Source organism: Euprymna scolopes, chromosome 23 (genome assembly GCF_053919585.1).
Source record: "Euprymna scolopes isolate OS-2025 chromosome 23, ASM5391958v1, whole genome shotgun sequence".
Lineage (NCBI taxonomy): Eukaryota > Metazoa > Mollusca > Cephalopoda > Sepiida > Sepiolidae > Euprymna > Euprymna scolopes.
In genome coordinates, this window is record NC_136504.1 from 61564925 (window position 1) to 61583702 (window position 18778).

At 32.8% G+C, this 18778-nt stretch overlaps 1 protein-coding gene across 1 annotated transcript in view; it reads left to right on the forward strand.

Annotated features, from left to right (window-relative positions):
- Positions 1-16670, forward strand: part of LOC145245705 (zonadhesin-like) — a 116163-nt gene extending 99493 nt beyond the window's left edge. Inside the window, exons 13-16 of the mRNA XM_080107244.1 lie at positions 7522-7578; positions 11502-11558; positions 11828-11869; positions 16609-16670. Of these exons, the coding sequence (XP_079963370.1) occupies positions 7522-7578; positions 11502-11558; positions 11828-11869; positions 16609-16670 (218 nt within the window). The remainder of the gene's footprint in view (positions 1-7521; positions 7579-11501; positions 11559-11827; positions 11870-16608) is intronic.
- Positions 16671-18778: the final 2108 nt, after the last annotated feature.

The following is an 18778-nucleotide window of genomic DNA, read 5'->3' on the forward strand; positions in this document are numbered from 1 at the left end:
CAAAAACAACGGCCTTCCATGGAAATGATGATTTTAGCAAATCTAAAACAGCGGCCTTTCAGGTAAATGATGATTTTAGCAAATCTAAAACAGCGGCTCTTCCCTCAAAATGATGATTTTAGCAAATAAAAAACAACGGCCTTCCATGTAAATGATGTTTTTAGCAAATCTAAAACAACGGCCTTTCCATGAAGATGATGATTTTAGCAAATTTAAAACAACGGCCTTTTCTGTAAATGATGATTTTAGCAAATCTGAAACAACGGCCTTCCCTCTAAATGATGATTTTAGCAAATCAAAAGGCAACGGCTTTCCCTCTAAATGATGATTTTAGCAAATCTAAAACAAATGTCTTCCCTGTAAATTATTATTTTAGCAAATCTAAAACAACGGCCTTCCCTCTAAATGATGATTTTAGCAAATCTAAAACAACGACCTTTCCTCTAAATGATGGTTTTAGCAAATATAAACCAACGGCCTTCCCTGTAAATGATTATTTTAGCAAATATATAACAACGGCGCTCCCTCTAAATGATGATTTTTGCAAATCTAAAACAGCGGCCTTCCCTGTAAATGATGATTTTAGCTAATCTAAAACAACGCCTTTCCTCTAAATGATGATTTTAGCAAATCAAAAGGCAACGGCTTTCCATGTAAATGAGGATTTAAGCAAATCAAAAACAACGGCCTTCCATGTAAATGAGGATTTTTGCAAATCTAAACCAACGGCCTTCCCTGTAGATGATTTTTTTAGCCAATCTAAAACAACTGTCTTCCCTGTAAATGATGATTTCAGCAAATCTAAAACAACGGCCTTCCATGTAAATGAGGATTTTAGCAAATCTGAAACAACGGCCTTCCCCCTAAATGATGATTTTTGCAAATATAAAAGAACGGCCTTCCATCTAAATGATGATTTTAGCAAATCTAAAACAACGGCCTTACATGTAAATGATGATTTTAGCAAATCAGAAACAACTGCCTTCTCTGCAAATGATTATTTTAGCAAATCTAAAAAAAGGCCTTCCATGTAAATGATAATTTTAGTAAATCTAAAGCAACGGCCTTCCCTGTAAATGATGATTTCGCAAATCTAAAACAACGGCCTTCCATGTAAATGATGATTTTAGCAAATCTAAAATAACGGCCTTCCCTGTAAATGACCATGTAAGCAAATCAAAAACAACGGCCTTCCATGTAAATGATGATTTTAGCAAATCTAAAACAACGGCCTTTCAGTCAAATTATGATTTAAGAAAATCTAAAACAACGGTCTGCCCTCTAAATGATGATTTTAGCAAATCAGAAACAACTGTCTGCCCTGTAAATGATTATTTTAGCAAATCAAAAACAACGGCCTTCCCTGTAAATGATGATTTAAGCAAATCTAAAACACCGGCCTTCACTGTAAATGATGATTTTGGCAAATCTAAAACAACGGTCTTCCCTGTAAATGATGATCTAAGCAAATCTAAAACACCGGCCTTCACTGTAAATGATGATTTTGGCAAATCTAAAACAACGGCCTTCCCTGTAAATGATGATTTTGGCAAATCAAAAACAACGGCCTTCCATGTAAATGATGATTTAAGCAAATCTAAAACAACGGCCTTCCCTGTAAATGATGATTTTGGCAAATCTAAAACAACGGCCTTGCAGTTAAATTATGATTTAAGAAAATCTAAAACAACGGTCTGCCCTCTAAATGATGATTTTAGCAAATCAGAAACAACTGTCTGCCCTGTAAATGATTATTTTAGCAAATCAAAAACAACGGCCTTCCCTGTAAATGATGATTTAAGCAAATCTAAAACACCGGCCTTCACTGTAAATGATGATTTTGGCAAATCTAAAACAACGGTCTTCCCTGTAAATGATGATCTAAGCAAATCTAAAACACCGGCCTTCACTGTAAATGATGATTTTGGCAAATCTAAAACAACGGCCTTCCCTGTAAATGATGATTTTGGCAAATCAAAAACAACGGCCTTCCATGTAAATGATGATCTAAGCAAATCTAAAACACCGGCCTTCACTGTAAATTATGATTTTGGCAAATCTAAAACAACGGCCTTGCCTGTAAATGATGATTTTGGCAAATCAAAAGCAACGGCCTTCCCTGTAAATGATGATTTTCGCAAATCTAAAACAACGGCCTTTTCTGTAAATGATGATTTTAGCAAATATATAACAACGGCCTTCCCTCTAAATGATGATTTTTGCCAATCTAAAAGAAGGGCCTTCCCTGTAAATAATGATTTTAGCAAATCTAAAAGAACGGCCTTCCCTCTAAATGATGATTTTAGCCAATCAGAAACAACTGTCTTCCCTGTAAATGATTATTTTAGCAAATCTAAAGCAACGGACTTCCATGTAAATGATGATTTTAAGCAAATCTAAACCAACGGCCTTCCCTGTAAATGATGATTTCGCAAATCTAAAACAACGGCCTTCCCTATAAATGATGATTTTAGCACATCTGAAACAACGGCCTTCCCTGTAAATGACCATTTTAGCAAATCAAAAACAACGGCCTTCCATGGAAATGATGATTTTAGCAAATCTAAAACAGCGGCCTTTCAGGTAAATGATGATTAAAGAAAATCTAAAACAACGATCTTCCCTCTAAATGATGTTTTTAGCAAATCTAAAACAACGGCCTTTTCATGAAAATGATGATTTTAGCAAATTTAAAACAACGGCCTTTTCTGTAAATGATGATTTTAGCAAATCTGAAACAACGGCCTTCCCTCTAAATGATGATTTTAGCAAATCAAAAGGCAACGGCTTTCCCTCTAAATGATGATTTTAGCAAATCTAAAACAAATGTCTTCCCTGTAAATGATTATTTTAGCAAATCTAAAACAACGGCCTTCCCTCTAAATGATGATTTTAGCAAATCTAAAACAACGGCCTTTCCTCTAAATGATAGTTTTAGCAAATATAAACCAACGGCCTTCCCTGTAAATGATTATTTTAGCAAATATATAACAACGGCGCTCCCTCTAAATGATGATTTTTGCAAATCTAAAACAGCGGCCTTCCCTGTAAATGATGATTTTAGCTAATCTAAAACAACGCCTTTCCTCTAAATGTTGATTTTAGCAAATCAAAAGGCAACGGCTTTCCATGTAAATGAGGATTTAAGCAAATCAAAAACAACGGCCTTCCATGGAAATGATTATTTTAGCAAATCTAAAAAAACCGCCTTTCCTGTAAATGATGTTTTAGAAAATCTAAAAAAACAACGGCCTTCCCTGTAAATGATGATTTTAGCAAATCAAAAACAACGGCCTTCCATGTAAATGATGTTTTTAGCAAATCTAAAACAACGGCCTTTCCTGTAAATGATGATTTTAGCTAATCTAAAAAACGGCCTTCCCTGTAAATGATAATTTAAGAAAATCTAAAACAACGGCCTTCCCTCTAAATGATGATTTTAGCAAATCTAAAACAACGGCCTTCCCTGTAAATGATGATTTTAGCAACTCTGAAACAACGGCCTTCCCCCTAAATGCTGATTTTTGCAAATCTAAAAGAACGGACTTCCCTTTAAATGATGATTTTAGCAAATCTAAAAGAACGGCCTTCCATGTAGATGATGATGTTAGCAAATCAAAAACAACGGTCTTCCATGTAAATGATAATTTTAGCAAATCTAAAACAACGGCCTTCCATGTAAATGATGATTTTAGCAAGTCAGAAACAACTGTCTTCCCTGTAAATGATTATTTTAGCAAATCGAAAAAAACGGCCTTCCATGTAAATGATGATTTTAGCAAATCTAAACCAACGGCCTTCCCTGTAAATGATGATTTCGCAAATCTAAACAAACGGCCTTCCCTGTAAATGATCATTTAAGCAAATCAAAAACAACTGCCTTCCATGTAAATGATGATTTTAGCAAATCAAAAGGCAACCGCTTTCCATGGAAATTAGGATTTTAGCAAATCTAAAACAACGGCCTTCCCTGTAAATGATGATTATAGAAAATCTAAAACAACGGTCTTCCCTCTAAATGATGATTTTAGCAAATAAAAAACAACGGCCTTCCATGTAAATGATATTTTTAGCAAATCTAAAACAACTGCCTTTCCATGTAAATGAGGATTTTAGCAAATCTAAAACAACGGCCTTACATGTAAATGATGATTTTAGCAAATATATAACAACGGCCTTCCCTCTAAATGATGATTTTAGCCAATCTAAAAGAACGGCCTTCCCTCTAAATGATGATTTCAGCAAATCAGAAACAACTGTCTGCCCTGTAAATGATTATTTTAGCAAATCAAAAACAACGGCCTTCCCTGTAAATGATGATTTAAGCAAATCTAAAACACCGGCCTTCACTGTAAATGCGGATTTTAGCAAATCTAAAACAACGGCCTTCCCTGTAAATGATGATTTTGGCAAATCAAAAGCAACGGATTTCCCTGTAAATGATGATTTTCGCAAATCTAAAACAACGGTCTTCCCTGTAAATGATGATTTTAGCAAATCTAAAACAACGACCTTCCATGTAAATGATGATTTAAGCAAAAAAAATCAACGGCTTTCAATGTAAATGATGATTTTAGCAAATCAAAAAAAAAAAACACCTCACATGTAAATGATTTTAGCAAATCTAAAACAACGGCCTTCCATGTAAATGATGATTTAAGCGAATCTAAAACAACGGCCTTCCATGTAAATGATGATTTTAGCAAATCTAAAACAGCGGCCTTCCCTGTAAATGATGATTTTAGCAAATCTAAACCAACGGCCTTCCCTGTAAATGATGATTTCGCAAATCTAAACAAACGGCCTTCCCTGTAAATGATCATTTAAGCAAATCAAAAACAACTGCCTTCCATGTAAATGATGATTTTAGCAAATCAAAAGGCAACCGCTTTCCATGGAAATTAGGATTTTAGCAAATCTAAAACAACGGCCTTCCCTGTAAATGATGATTATAGAAAATCTAAAACAACGGTCTTCCCTCTAAATGATGATTTTAGCAAATAAAAAACAACGGCCTTCCATGTAAATGATATTTTTAGCAAATCTAAAACAACTGCCTTTCCATGTAAATGAGGATTTTAGCAAATCTAAAACAACGGCCTTACATGTAAATGATGATTTTAGCAAATATATAACAACGGCCTTCCCTCTAAATGATGATTTTAGCCAATCTAAAAGAACGGCCTTCCCTCTAAATGATGATTTCAGCAAATCAGAAACAACTGTCTGCCCTGTAAATGATTATTTTAGCAAATCAAAAACAACGGCCTTCCCTGTAAATGATGATTTAAGCAAATCTAAAACACCGGCCTTCACTGTAAATGCGGATTTTAGCAAATCTAAAACAACGGCCTTCCCTGTAAATGATGATTTTGGCAAATCAAAAGCAACGGATTTCCCTGTAAATGATGATTTTCGCAAATCTAACACAACGGTCTTCCCTGTAAATGATGATTTTAGCAAATCTAAAACAACGACCTTCCATGTAAATGATGATTTAAGCAAAAAAAATCAACGGCTTTCAATGTAAATGATGATTTTAGCAAATCAAAAAAAAAAAACACCTCACATGTAAATGATTTTAGCAAATCTAAAACAACGGCCTTCCATGTAAATGATGATTTAAGCGAATCTAAAACAACGGCCTTCCATGTAAATGATGATTTTAGCAAATCTAAAACAGCGGCCTTCCCTGTAAATGATGATTTTTTTCAAATCTAAAGCAACGGCCTTCCCTGTAAACGATGATTTTAGCATATCCCAAACAACGGCCTTCCATGTAAATGATGATTTTAGTAAATCAAAAACAACGGCCTTCCATGTAAATGATGATTTTAGCAAATCTAAAACAACGGCCTTCCCTGTAAATGATGATTTAAGCAAATCAAAAGGCACTGGCTTTCCATGTAAATGATGATTTTATCAAATAAAAAGGCAACGGCTTTCCATGTAAATTATGATTTTAGCAAATAAATAAAAACGGCCTTCCATGTAAATGATGATTTTATCAAATCAAAAGGCAACTGCTTTTCATGTAAATGATGATTTTAGCAACTCAAAAACAACGGCTTTACATGTAAATGATGATTTTAGCAGATCAAAATGCAACCGCCTTCCATGTAAATGATGATCTTAGCAAATCAAAAAAACGGCCTTCCCTGTAAATGATGATTTTAGCAAATCAAAAACAAAAGCCTTCCATGTAAATGATGATTTAAGCTAATCAAAAACAACGGCTTTCCATGTAAATGATGATTTTAGCAAATAAAAACAACGGCTTTCCATGTAAATTAGGATTTTAGCAAATCAGAAACCACGGCCTACTATGTAAATTATGATTGTACCAAGTAAAAAACAAGTGTATTCCATGTAAATGATGATTTTAGCAAATCAGAAACAACCGTTTTCACTGTAAATGATGATTTTAGCAAATCTAAAACAACGGCCTTCCCTGTAAATGATGATTTTAGCAAATCAAAACAACAGCCTTCCATGTTCTATGATTTAAGCAAATACAAAATAATGGCTTTTCATATAAATGAATATTTTAGCAAATCAAAAAGCAATTGCTTTTCATGTAAATGATGATTTTAGCAAATCAAAAACAACGGCTTTCCATGTAAATGATGATTTTAACGAATCAAAAGGCAACGGCTTTTCATGTAAATGAGGATTTCAGCAAATCTAAAACAACGGCCTTCCATGTAAATGATGATTTTAACAAATCAAAAACAACGGCTTTCCATGTAAATGATGATTTTAACGAATCAAAAACAACGGCTTTCCATGTAAATGATGATTTTAACAAATCAAAAACAACGGCTTTCCATGTAAATGATGATTTTAACGAATCAAAAACAACGGCTTTCCATGTAAATGATGATTTTAACAAATTAAAAACGGCTTTCCATGTAAATGATGATTTTAACGAATCAAAAACAACGGCTTTCCATGTAAATGATGATTTTAACAAATTAAAAACGGCCTTCCATGTAAATGATGATTTTAACGAATCAAAAACAACGGCTTTCCATGTAAATGATGATTTTAACAAATTAAAAACGGCCTTCCATGTAAATGATGATTTTAGCAAATCAAAAGGCAACGGGTTTCCATGTAAATGATGATTTTAACAAATCAAAAGGCAACGGCTTTCCATGTAAATGAGGATTTTAGCAAATCAAAAACAACGGTCTTCTATGTAAATGTGAGTAACAACTATTAAGATAACTTTTCGGTGCATGGGGCGGGGGAGTAGCAAAAATTATCAAATCGAGTGCAAAGGCGATTTTGTACTATGTCAAAGCAAAAAAATTGTTTTGTGAGCCGTACCTCCACAGATACCTCCACTATAGTATTCCAGCGTAGGGCGTATATAGGAAAAATAATTGCATCTGGAATTAATCTGGATCAATCTATGAAGCTTCAAAAAAAGAAAAATGTATTAAATATTTTGAAAAAAGCAAATCTATTATCATATATTTTATATTTATTGCCATTATATTTTTTGAATTCTGACAGATATATACAAATTAAGAGTTTGTTTCGCATGCAAGCATCGATGTCACTGTCCAAAAGGTTAGTACTATCTACTCGTATATATTTATCTGTGAATATTTATCTATCTATCTATGTATCTATATATATATGTGTGTGTGTGTGTGTGTGTGTGTGTGTGTGTGTGTGTGTGTGTGTGTGTGTGTGTGTGTGTGTGTGTTTGTATACATATATACATTTTATCTATATATGTATATATATATTTCTTTATATGCGTGTATATATACATTTTTAAAAAACAAATTTTATTTAGTAATATTCCGTTTCACTGTAAAATAGAACATTTTTATAATATATAACTGGCTATATTTCTGTCTGTCGATCTGTCCGTCGGTTGGTTTGTCTGTTTGTCTGTCTCCATATTTTTAAACTCTATCTCCCCCGAAAATAAAAGTCGCAGAGCGACGCTAGGGGCCTCAAATGATTGGATTTTTTACGGGCAGTTCCTTTATGTGTCTTTAGCCGGTTAAAATGGGGGCGTGGTTTGATATGCATTAGTTTGCATATAAATGAACGGGCTGCATTAAAAAGGCGTTATATGAATGAACTAGCTGCGTTAAAAATACGTTATATGAATGAACTAGTTCTGGTTAAAAAGACGTTATAAAAAACCGAATTGGAACTGAGAAAGCGAGTCGAGTGTTTGGCACCGGCACCGAATAGAACACGTCGGAATTTAAGAAGTCGTGTGAATGCTGTCAATCCTTTTTATTATTATTGGCTCACAAGGAGCTTTCACACAGGTCATCAAAGATCTCTCCTTGAAAACAGCCTGTGGTGTTCACTGGAAGCTGAGTGACAACAAGTCTCCCCAGGTTTCCAGTACTCTTCACCTCTTTCGATAACATTTGCAAATAAATTTGCATTATTGCAACAGCTGCTTGCCATTGATTTCTCGTTGGCAACGGCTATTGGTCTTCACTGAAATTTGAGTGGCATAAGCCTCCCCAGGATCCCAGTTCTCTTCGCACTTATCCGCCGGAGGTCTGGTCAGTTCCTCGCTCGGTGTTTCTTTCCTCCTTGACTCTACTTGGCTATTTGGGCTCACTCATGTTTTTTTTGGGGGGGGCGTGATATGGCCATGATAGGATGGGGTTGGGATTGGGTTAGAGAACTTAGGTTAGGTATGCGGCTTCAGTGTTCTAGGTTCCATATAGTGTTTCATGTTTTGCCTTTGCAGCAGTTTCTCTGGCTCGCACTTGTTGCCCCTGTGTGTTAGTTTCCACATTCAAGACTTTTCTTAATATTTCAGCTGTTTTCATTATTGTTGTTCGTTGTAGTTTTCGTTTGATTCCAATTTCTCCCATTCTTTTTTCAAAGTTTTTCGGGATTGTTCCTAGTGCGTCTACTATTTAGAGGTATTATTTTGATTTTCTTCATCTTTCATATCCCTTTCAGCTCTCTGGCTAGCTTTGTGTATTTGCTCTGTTTCTCTTTTGTTTTGATATTCAATCTGTGGTCAGCTGGAACAGCAAAGTCTACGATTTGACAGGACTTTTCTTTCTTGTTAATTATTACGACATCCGGTCTTCTTGCTTGGATGGGTTTATCAGTTTGTAATTGTTATTATTATTATTATTAGATTGCAATGATATAAATTAAAAAACTGATTTTATTCACAATATCTATTTATAATTTACTAATCCGTCTTTTTTGCTACATATTCTTTTCATCTTTTATATGTGTGCATGTTCTTGCACAATTAATTGACAGTCGTATTATTTTTTCTATATTACACTGAATATATATATATATATATATATATATATATATATATATATATATATATATAGAGAGAGAGAGAGAGAGAGAGAGAGAGATTTTGTTATTGTTATTTTTCAAGCGATACATACGGTTAATATTGGCTCCGCCTCGGAGCTCATTTTTTTATTTACTTAGAAAGGCGCCCTTTTTAATTTGGACGTATATAACATTATTTTTAAAACAGTAATCTACGTACACGTGTGTTTCAAGGTCATTACCTCTCATCAGCGTAGTTCAACTGTTTCTAGGGATCGAACCTCAGACCATGTTTACCACAGTTCGGTGCCTTAACCGTTAGGCCATAATCCCTAGATTAATTATACTGTTTATTTTTATCGCTTATAAATTTAGATTTTGTTATTGTTGTTATTTTTCAAGCGATACATACGGTTAATATATATATATATATATGAAAATTTTTCGGGGCTACAGAATTTAATAATGGCTAAATACAGACCAATCAACATAATGATTTAAAAAATAAAAAATGAAAATAAAGGTTAGCTAACCAGGTTTCGTTCCTCGCTCAACTGAGCTAAATCGAGGAAAATACGATTAAAACAGACAAATTTATTTGTTCTTTTGATATGTCTAATCTTTTTACTTGGATCCCATTGTTAGAGACTATTAATATTTGTGCTGACGACTTATATCGGAGTAAACTTCCAACTCCCCCAATTACAGAAAATATTTTTGTAGAATTGATGAAATTCGCCACCATGTCGGTAGAATTCAGTTTTAACGATAATATGTATAGACAGACAGATGATGTGGCCATGGATTCTCCATTGGGACCAGCGTTGGCTAATATCTTTGTGGCTTTTCATGAACAGGGTCTATTGTCTGATTTGCATAAACCAAACATTTATTTGCATTACGTTGACGACACTTTCTGCTTATTTGACAACGAGACGAATGCGGATGCTTTTTTTGTGTCCCTCAATAATGTTCATCCAGCCCTTTAAGTTTACGGTAGACAAGGAAACGAATTCTACTCTTCCATTTTTGAATGTTCTTGTGCCCAAGACATCCTCGTGCTTTCTTACTTCTGTTTACCGTAAACCAACCTTTACCAGTCTCTATACGCGTTGGGACTCTTTTTGCTCTACTAACCAACAATATAATTTAATTAAGACTTTAGCAGATAGGGCCTTGACGATTTGTTCTAAAGTTAATCTGGATGACGAGCTTAAATTTATTACTAAGGCCTTTTGTAATAATGGTTACCCCTTAGATATTGTTGAAACTACTATTGATAAGAAAGTTTCTAATTTTTATAAACCTAAAGAAATCATAGTTCAGAAACCTAAAGAAATCATAGTTAATAGATGTCCTGTTTACCTACGTCTACCTTTGCTAGGTAATATCAGTGACCGATTTGCTAAGCAAATTTCTTTTTCTGTGCAACGGTGTCATTTTACATCGAATCCACGTGTTCTTTTTTCAACCAGGTCTATGTTGCCGTTCATTTGTAAAGATGTTCTTCCCCCCCCCCTATAATTATATATCTATTATTTATTTATTTAAATGTACTTGCAGTGCGCACTATGTTGGGCGAACATCGCAAAGATTAGACTTCCGTTTGAAACAACATGTACCATCAAAGATTCGTTATGCAAATTTTTCACCCTCGGATGTGCTGAATAATACGTATGGTTCTGCGATTTGTGACCACCTCATAAATAACCATACATGTGCCACGAATTTCAGTGATAACATGTTTACGATCTTTAATAAGTCGCACTCGCCCTTTCATTTGAAAATTCTAGAAACTATTTTTATTAAGTCTTTGAGACTTTCTCTTTGCAAGCAAAAAGAAAATCTTTTAGGACGTAATTTGGTCTCTATGTAATTTTTCACCCGTTTATCGTTTTTTTTTCTTCCCCCCGCCATATTCATGAATTTTTTTTTTAATCATATTTTCCTCGATTTAGCTCTGTTGAGTGAGGAACGAAACCTGGTTAGCTAACCTTTATTTTCATTTTTTATATTTTAAATCAACATATATATATATATATATATATATATATATATATATATATATATATATATATATATATATATATATATATGATATTTTATATATTTTTATGTTTCAAAAATAATATATATATATGACAGTTATACATAGAATATATATAATTATTCAAATTTCTTACCGTTTTCATTTTTTTTTCCAGTTTGTAGTTGGTGTTCCAATTACATACGTTGCAGGACAGCAAAAGATTGCAGAGGATGTAAGTGAAATTCTATTTGCGTTCCAAATATTTTGACTATACTTTTTTTATCAAAATTAAATAACCGTTTTCTAAAGACTCTATGATCTAAAACGTTATCAAATTAAGTCGTATGTTCTGTTATAACCGAGTATGATACTCATCATTTATTTTCGGTTTTCATTCTTACATATTGAAGCTCACATTAGCATTTTGATTGGATGTAATCTTTCACTGTGTTAGTATGAAGAAAAAATCAGATCTACTCTTATTTTCTATTATTTTTTTAGTCTATGATATTTGCCGGAAAGGATGCTGTACACCAATGATAAGTAAGGTGTGTATAAATCTAATTTTATTTATCTAAATAAAAATTACTTAAAGATTAATATGTTGTTTGTTTAAAATTCTATTAAAATCTACGATTAGTATTCAACGATTTAATTGAAACACTTCTACGCTGGTTTTTCAACTGTTTTTTTTTATACATCTGTCTCGTAGGTAATTATCGTCATTTAAAACAAATATTTACCACTCTCAGCTATATAAAACTATTTGAAAACGATTTTTTCTATGTGGCTATTTATGGTACGTAATTTTATTAATTCAGTATTTTGGGCATTAATTTTAAATGTTACAATGTAACAATGCGGTGAGCAGTTAGCCTTTGATGTCGTAAAATGCACTTAAATATATTTGTATTCATGCAGATTTCGTATTTATCATTATAGAGCCAATTCTCTATATAATATTATATATATATATATATATATATATATATATATGTATATATATATATATATATATACATATATTATTCAAACACGGTAGCGTTTGAATATATGGTGAAGTGGCAGTTTTAATCATTTAGAATTGCTTTAAAGCTCACTCATTTTTCGACCAAATTTCAAACAATTATTACAATTTATAGATCACCTTCTTAGCTATATTGTGAAAAAAAAATTCAATTTTCGTTCAGTAAAACAAAAGTTATGATGAATTTTCTGGCATTCCAAATCGTAAAAGTATGTAAGGAGGTGAGCGACGCTTTTTATGACTGGTTTCTATAGCAACTACGTCGCTTGGCGACTACTGTCGCTACTAATTCGTTGCTGCCTCGAAAAGAAAAGCAATTAGTGAAACAGAGAGAATGAAAGCATGAAAGGAAGAGCATGGGGGGAATTTATTGACAGCAGACGAGTGCCATACATTGTTATTATATGCGTGTTTATGGGGGCAAAAAAAAAATAAGACTGAAATTAAACAAAGAACAAGTGAATTTATTGGAAACCTGAAAAAATCATGGATTACAATGGGAAAAGCGAGCATGAAAAGTAATATGGTTAAGCTTAAACATGGAAAAGTACAGGACTAGTTGTTAAAACTGGAAAAGAAAAGGACAAGATATTCTAGTAAAAAATATAATACATTTATAACTTAAAATATTGCAGCATTAAAAATTGATTATATAATGTAATAGATTGATTAAACCAATTCTGATTTAAATCTGCGCATACGTAAAGCTAAAAAAAAATATGTCACAAGTTGAAATAAACATTTTGCATTCCACCTTGTCGACATATTTTTGTACGCATTATTCATCCATCAAAAAAAAATTTTTTACTCGCTATAAGCCATCCTTAGTGTATGATTATTATTTCCTGTTAATTTCGGTGTTATGTGATCAGTAGTTTAAGAGTTTATCGATTAAACACAGATACGTACGTCTACTGTTTTATTTATATAGATAAAGGGCAGGTAATCTTGATGTAAATAAGATGAGAGAGTTCCTTTTTTAAATTACTATAAATCAGAGGATGATGTGAATTATATATTTAATAGTTATCTGTAATTTACTTATATTACTAAAAACAATATTGGATTAATGTTAGATTTACATCATTTGGAACAAATAAATATAAATCTTAACATTAACTTAGCATATACTTCTCCAGTGATTGGTATTCTTCTAGTAGACATTTATTCTAACCCGATTTTATTTTGTCATATTAAATGATGTACTTTTTTCTTTTTCAGTGATTCTTCAAAACTAACTGGTGCGTTTTGGGAGCTGTAATGTATATAAAACTTACAATAATTAAAACTTTATAAAAATAAGTATTGTGATACTGTGTCCGTGAGAATGAATGTTATGCGACATAGTATTTTTTAGAATTTTTCTTCTTTTTAGCGAACATTATTGACGAATGCATAAAAATTATGATTTGAATTAAAAAAAAGTTTTAAAAATATAAAAATTAGAAAATATATGCTTGCCTGGTTTTGTACAAATATAAGGATACTATTTCTCTCTCTCTCTCTATATATATATATATATATATATATATATATATATATATATATATATATATATATATATATATATAGCCTTTGAGACTTTACACGACCGGTCGCCACAGTCGATTTAAAATTTCTTGGGGCGACTAAAAGTCGTAAATCACTCGCCCGCCAGTCGATAAAATTTCTTCAAATAAAGAAACTGTAAAAATTCATTTATTTTACGACCCTCAAATATGCGGTGACTTAGAATGATCTATGTCTCACCATTTGTGAATTCTTTCATCTCTAGCTGTGAGACCTTTGGAATATCGTACTGAAAAAAGAGTGGTCACGCTAAAGGTCAACAAGAGGTCAAATTTACATATTCGGCGAGTAGTCGCCTTCATTTAGTTCTCTGATTTTGAAATTCATTTGGAAAAAAATTCTTCGACGCTACAACTACATACACTTCATGCTTACAAAAGTAAAGACGAACATTTGAAAGAGGAAAATAACGCATCGTTCCGTCAAGCACGCACCGAAAATTAAATTATACAACAATTAAGTAATCATATTTTTCTCAATTATATAAATTCAGATATTCGCATGCTCTTTTTTTTGCGCAAGTTTCAAAAAATCATCGATACACAATTTTAAAAATAATATTCTAAATTTTAGAATGTTGTTCCGAGGTGAATTCTTTGTTTTAATAGAAACAAGAGACCAATTTCTGTTCTATATAAAAGTTTTTTTTTCCATAAATTACAAAGAAAAATTGACCGTTTAAATTTTAAAAAGATATTAAACGATGCTGATTTTCTAAGAAATCTAGTTCGTTTCAGCTAAATGGTATTTTTTTTTTTTTTTTTTGAATATCGGAGATTTCGGGCCACGGAGATCTCGTACCAGGAGATTTCAGTCCACAATCGTGAATACCCGGAGATTTTGTAACACTTTTTTTTCAACACCCACGGTTTAGGCTAGATATTTTAATTTTTGTATGAAATTTTACGACATAATTTGGGTATCGGAAGAATAGTTTGTTGATATTTTTATTAAGAATAAAGAAGAAAAATATAATTGAATTGTTGTAAAATTATTTACTATTATTGACTGAAACAAAGTCGGACGAGTAAAAATATTTTGGGGCGAGTAAATTTTCCCTCACACTCGACCAGCGGTCAAGTGATTTTTTTTCAAATCTCAAAGGCTGTATATATATATATATATATATATATATATATATATATATATATATATATATATATATATATATATATATATATATAGGTTGAGCTTTAAAAAAATTAGCACATTATTTTTGACGGTTTCGAAAATTCAGACAAAACGTAAAAAGCGTTTGCTCATTTCAAAAACAATTTGAAATGTTTTATTTTGTATAATACTTTAGATGCTTCCTATGCTTTATCGCTCCTCATAACATCACAAATAGATGTCAAGCGAAAGAAGTATTATATATATATATATATATATATATATATATATATATATATATATATATATATATATATATATATATGAGGTCTCCCGCACAGAGAATCTGTGGGAGAAACGCTGCAGGAGGAAGATTGGGGAAGCCTCAGCAGTCATACCTGACACATTTTACACCTGATACGGATGTCCCCGTGTGAGCTAACGTACCATGCATTGAAAAGTTGATTATATGCAACCAGATGATGTGGGCTGGACATCTAATAAGGGTGGATGATGAAAGATTACTCAAGCGCCTGTTTTATGGTGAAATTATACAAGGAAAGCGTCCACAACACAAACCAAAGAAACGTTTCAAGGACAAAATCAAGGATAATCTAAAAGCTCTCGGTATTGATGTGTCTAACTGGGAGAGTGCTTCCAGTGATTGTGAAAAGTGTCGATCTATGGTTTATCACGGCTGTAATAGCTTTGAGAAGAAAAAATATGATGATGCAAAAAATAAGTATGATATCTGGAAGAAAAATCTGTCAGATCACTCCGAGGCTTTTGTACAGAACAACGGTTTGTGATTTATGTGATAAAATGACTTTATCTGGAACCATTCTGGCGAGCCATAAACGATCACATTGAAATCAGTCTTTCTTTGACAGGGAAAACACTGCAGAGCACAGATGTTCTATTTGCTCTATGGTCTGCAAATCAAGTGGAGGTCTGAAGCGTCATATGAATGTCCACAGTAAAGCAGTACCAGTTGGCATCCCTCAATCTCAGCTAAAGTGTGATCTCTGCAATAAATTGTTTAAAAGCAGAGCGTCTCTGAAGCGTCACCTTCGTTCCCGCAGAAGATGAAAACTGCATCTTGATCACAGTTACGCATGTATAGACGTATATGTGTATAAATGTATAAAAAAAAAATAAAAAATAAAATATATGATTAAAAACATATTATAAAACGAATAAAATAAAATAATTTTAAAAATATATTTTAAAAAAGTACATGGAAATGGATGAATAATCAACAATAAAGCAAAGGAAAGATGGTCATCTGTCAAGAAGTGACGATCACCATATATTATTAATGATAATATTATTTATGTATCTACATAAAATTTTATGTATCAGCAATAGCCTGATGAATTTTATGTAGGTAGCAATAGCCTGATGAATCCTCACAAAGATGAAATGCGGAAAATTCTCTGTAGCTTAATTGCCATGTATATTTTCAAAACTTGCTGTGTGTGTATGTTCGCATGCTAATAAAATACAATGATTAAAATATTGACCATGAGAAAATTAATTTCCATTAATTGCCATTTCTTATTTTTTTATTTTATAGATATCAATATTATTTGCTCGCGTTGTTCAAGGAAAAGATGCAATAAAAATAGTAAGTTTTAAAAATGACCAACGTTTGTTTGAATTTACATGAAAACAAATTTGTATTCATTTATCGACTAGAAATGGAAAGTCAGCTGAAACAAAATAGACTTTGTGGCTAAGTTGGGGATGCCCTTTTCTCTTCCCTGCAACCTCTCTCCCACAGAAGAGATGTTGCGATCCTGTCTTTGTTTTATCGTTATTTCCATGACAAGTGCTCGTCTGAGCTCCAATCTCTGGTCCCCCCTCGCCAATCTTTCACAAAAAACACCCATCTAGCTAAAACCATTGTCAGTAATTTTCCCTACTCTTTATCTGTGCCTAAATCAAAACGTAGATTCCATGAACAAAGCTTCTTTCTTAGAAATGCACGCCTATGGAACTCTCTTCCGTTTGCCTGTTTCCCACCTGACTACAACTTGGATGTCTTCAAATCCAACATAAACGAACTCCTGATGAATCGTCCCTTTATGTAAGACACCTTATCAAATCTCCAATACTAATGATTACTAGGATACTATCCCATTGATTACTGTTCACACAATAACCCTTATCCTCAAGTGGCTTCCGGGCCTTGATAAGTGGTGACCTCCATGAAAAAAAACAAAAAAACAAAATGATGACTTCCAGTTCCAGGGTCAGTTTTAATTCCACAATCCATTTTAATGCATCAAAAGATTTATTCAGCCCGAACTCCTTCTCATATCAACTCACTACATATTTATCATGCACTTTAAATATCACTCTCCTTGCCACAACGTAAGGTGTATAAAATTGTTACCCAAATCCTCCTAGTCTTATCAGTTTTATGAGTAATTAGGAGTGTCGTTTGCACTATATGAATATTTGAATTGTTGTAAAGCTTTCGCAAGAATCAACGATTAAATTTATGAAAACATTTTACCTTAATTTGGCAAATTATTATAAGATCTAAGAAACTTTAACACATTTCTTTCAAATTAGTTTATCATATGGGTCTACTATGTTAGTTGTTCTTGGATGAATTGTGAAGCAAAACTCAATTTAGAATAAAGTACAAGGTTTCTGCTCTCTAAAATGTTTCAATCAAATGTCTAACAGTTTTTGTTTTAACACCGTTCAATGAGAGGAGGGACATTTTGGTGATCGTCTCATCAGTAGGAGATATGAATATGGTTTTCTAAAACAATAATGTCTATCAAAACTGTTAAGTTTGCAGGTTGAAACAAGTAACGTAGAAAGCAATACAAATGATGACTCAACAAACAAAGATAGATCAAATAAGAAGTGTATTAGGAAAAGGTATATTTACAGGATATTTACATAATGGTGTCAAATAAGAGAGTCTTTGCTGGAGAAACATATCTGCTCTCGGCAGCCTTTGGTGGCTTCTGGTGAACACACACTCAGACTAACTGAGTCTTCCTATTTATGTGTAATTACTATCCACATATGCAAATGAATGTGTGCCACCACAACAAAAACAAATACCAGAATATTTTTGAACTGAAGAAAGTCATATTGACAAATGTGTACACCGTATTCCACTGTGTTTATCCTTAAACGACAATATAGCATTTATGATTAAAACATGGAGGACAAGTCCGGCAAAAAGTGAAATCTATTATTAACAACAGTAAAACACTGAAAGCGTGTAAACTTATTTCAGATTTTTATCAGTTACTTCCCTTGTATATTTAATACAAAGGTTGTCATTTTGTTAAAACTATTCAGAATATTGAACACTTTCATTACCTGATCTATTCCCAAATTTAATTTAATTCCTTATTGAAATATTTTTTTGAAATTCAATTTTCACTCCAAACAAGACACAGTGCCACTTTGAAGTAGGGGGCTACTATCAGGGACATAATTTGCGGGGGCTTTATGAAGGGAGATGAGTAGAAAGATGTTTGTTCACATTACACTTGAACTTCTGCATATCAGTACAGTTGGGAAAGCAGAATTCCAGAAGGGAGTTCTAAAGACTTGCAGTTCTGGGGAAGAAACTATTGGAGTAAAAGGCTTTCTTGCACCTAGGGATCTCTACTCTAAAGGGGTGGAACTTAGTTGCTTGTTGGGTTTGTCGGGGGGGGGGTCACGTCGAGGAGGTACAAGTGTTTGCAGTTCGTCAGAGCATTCACTATTAA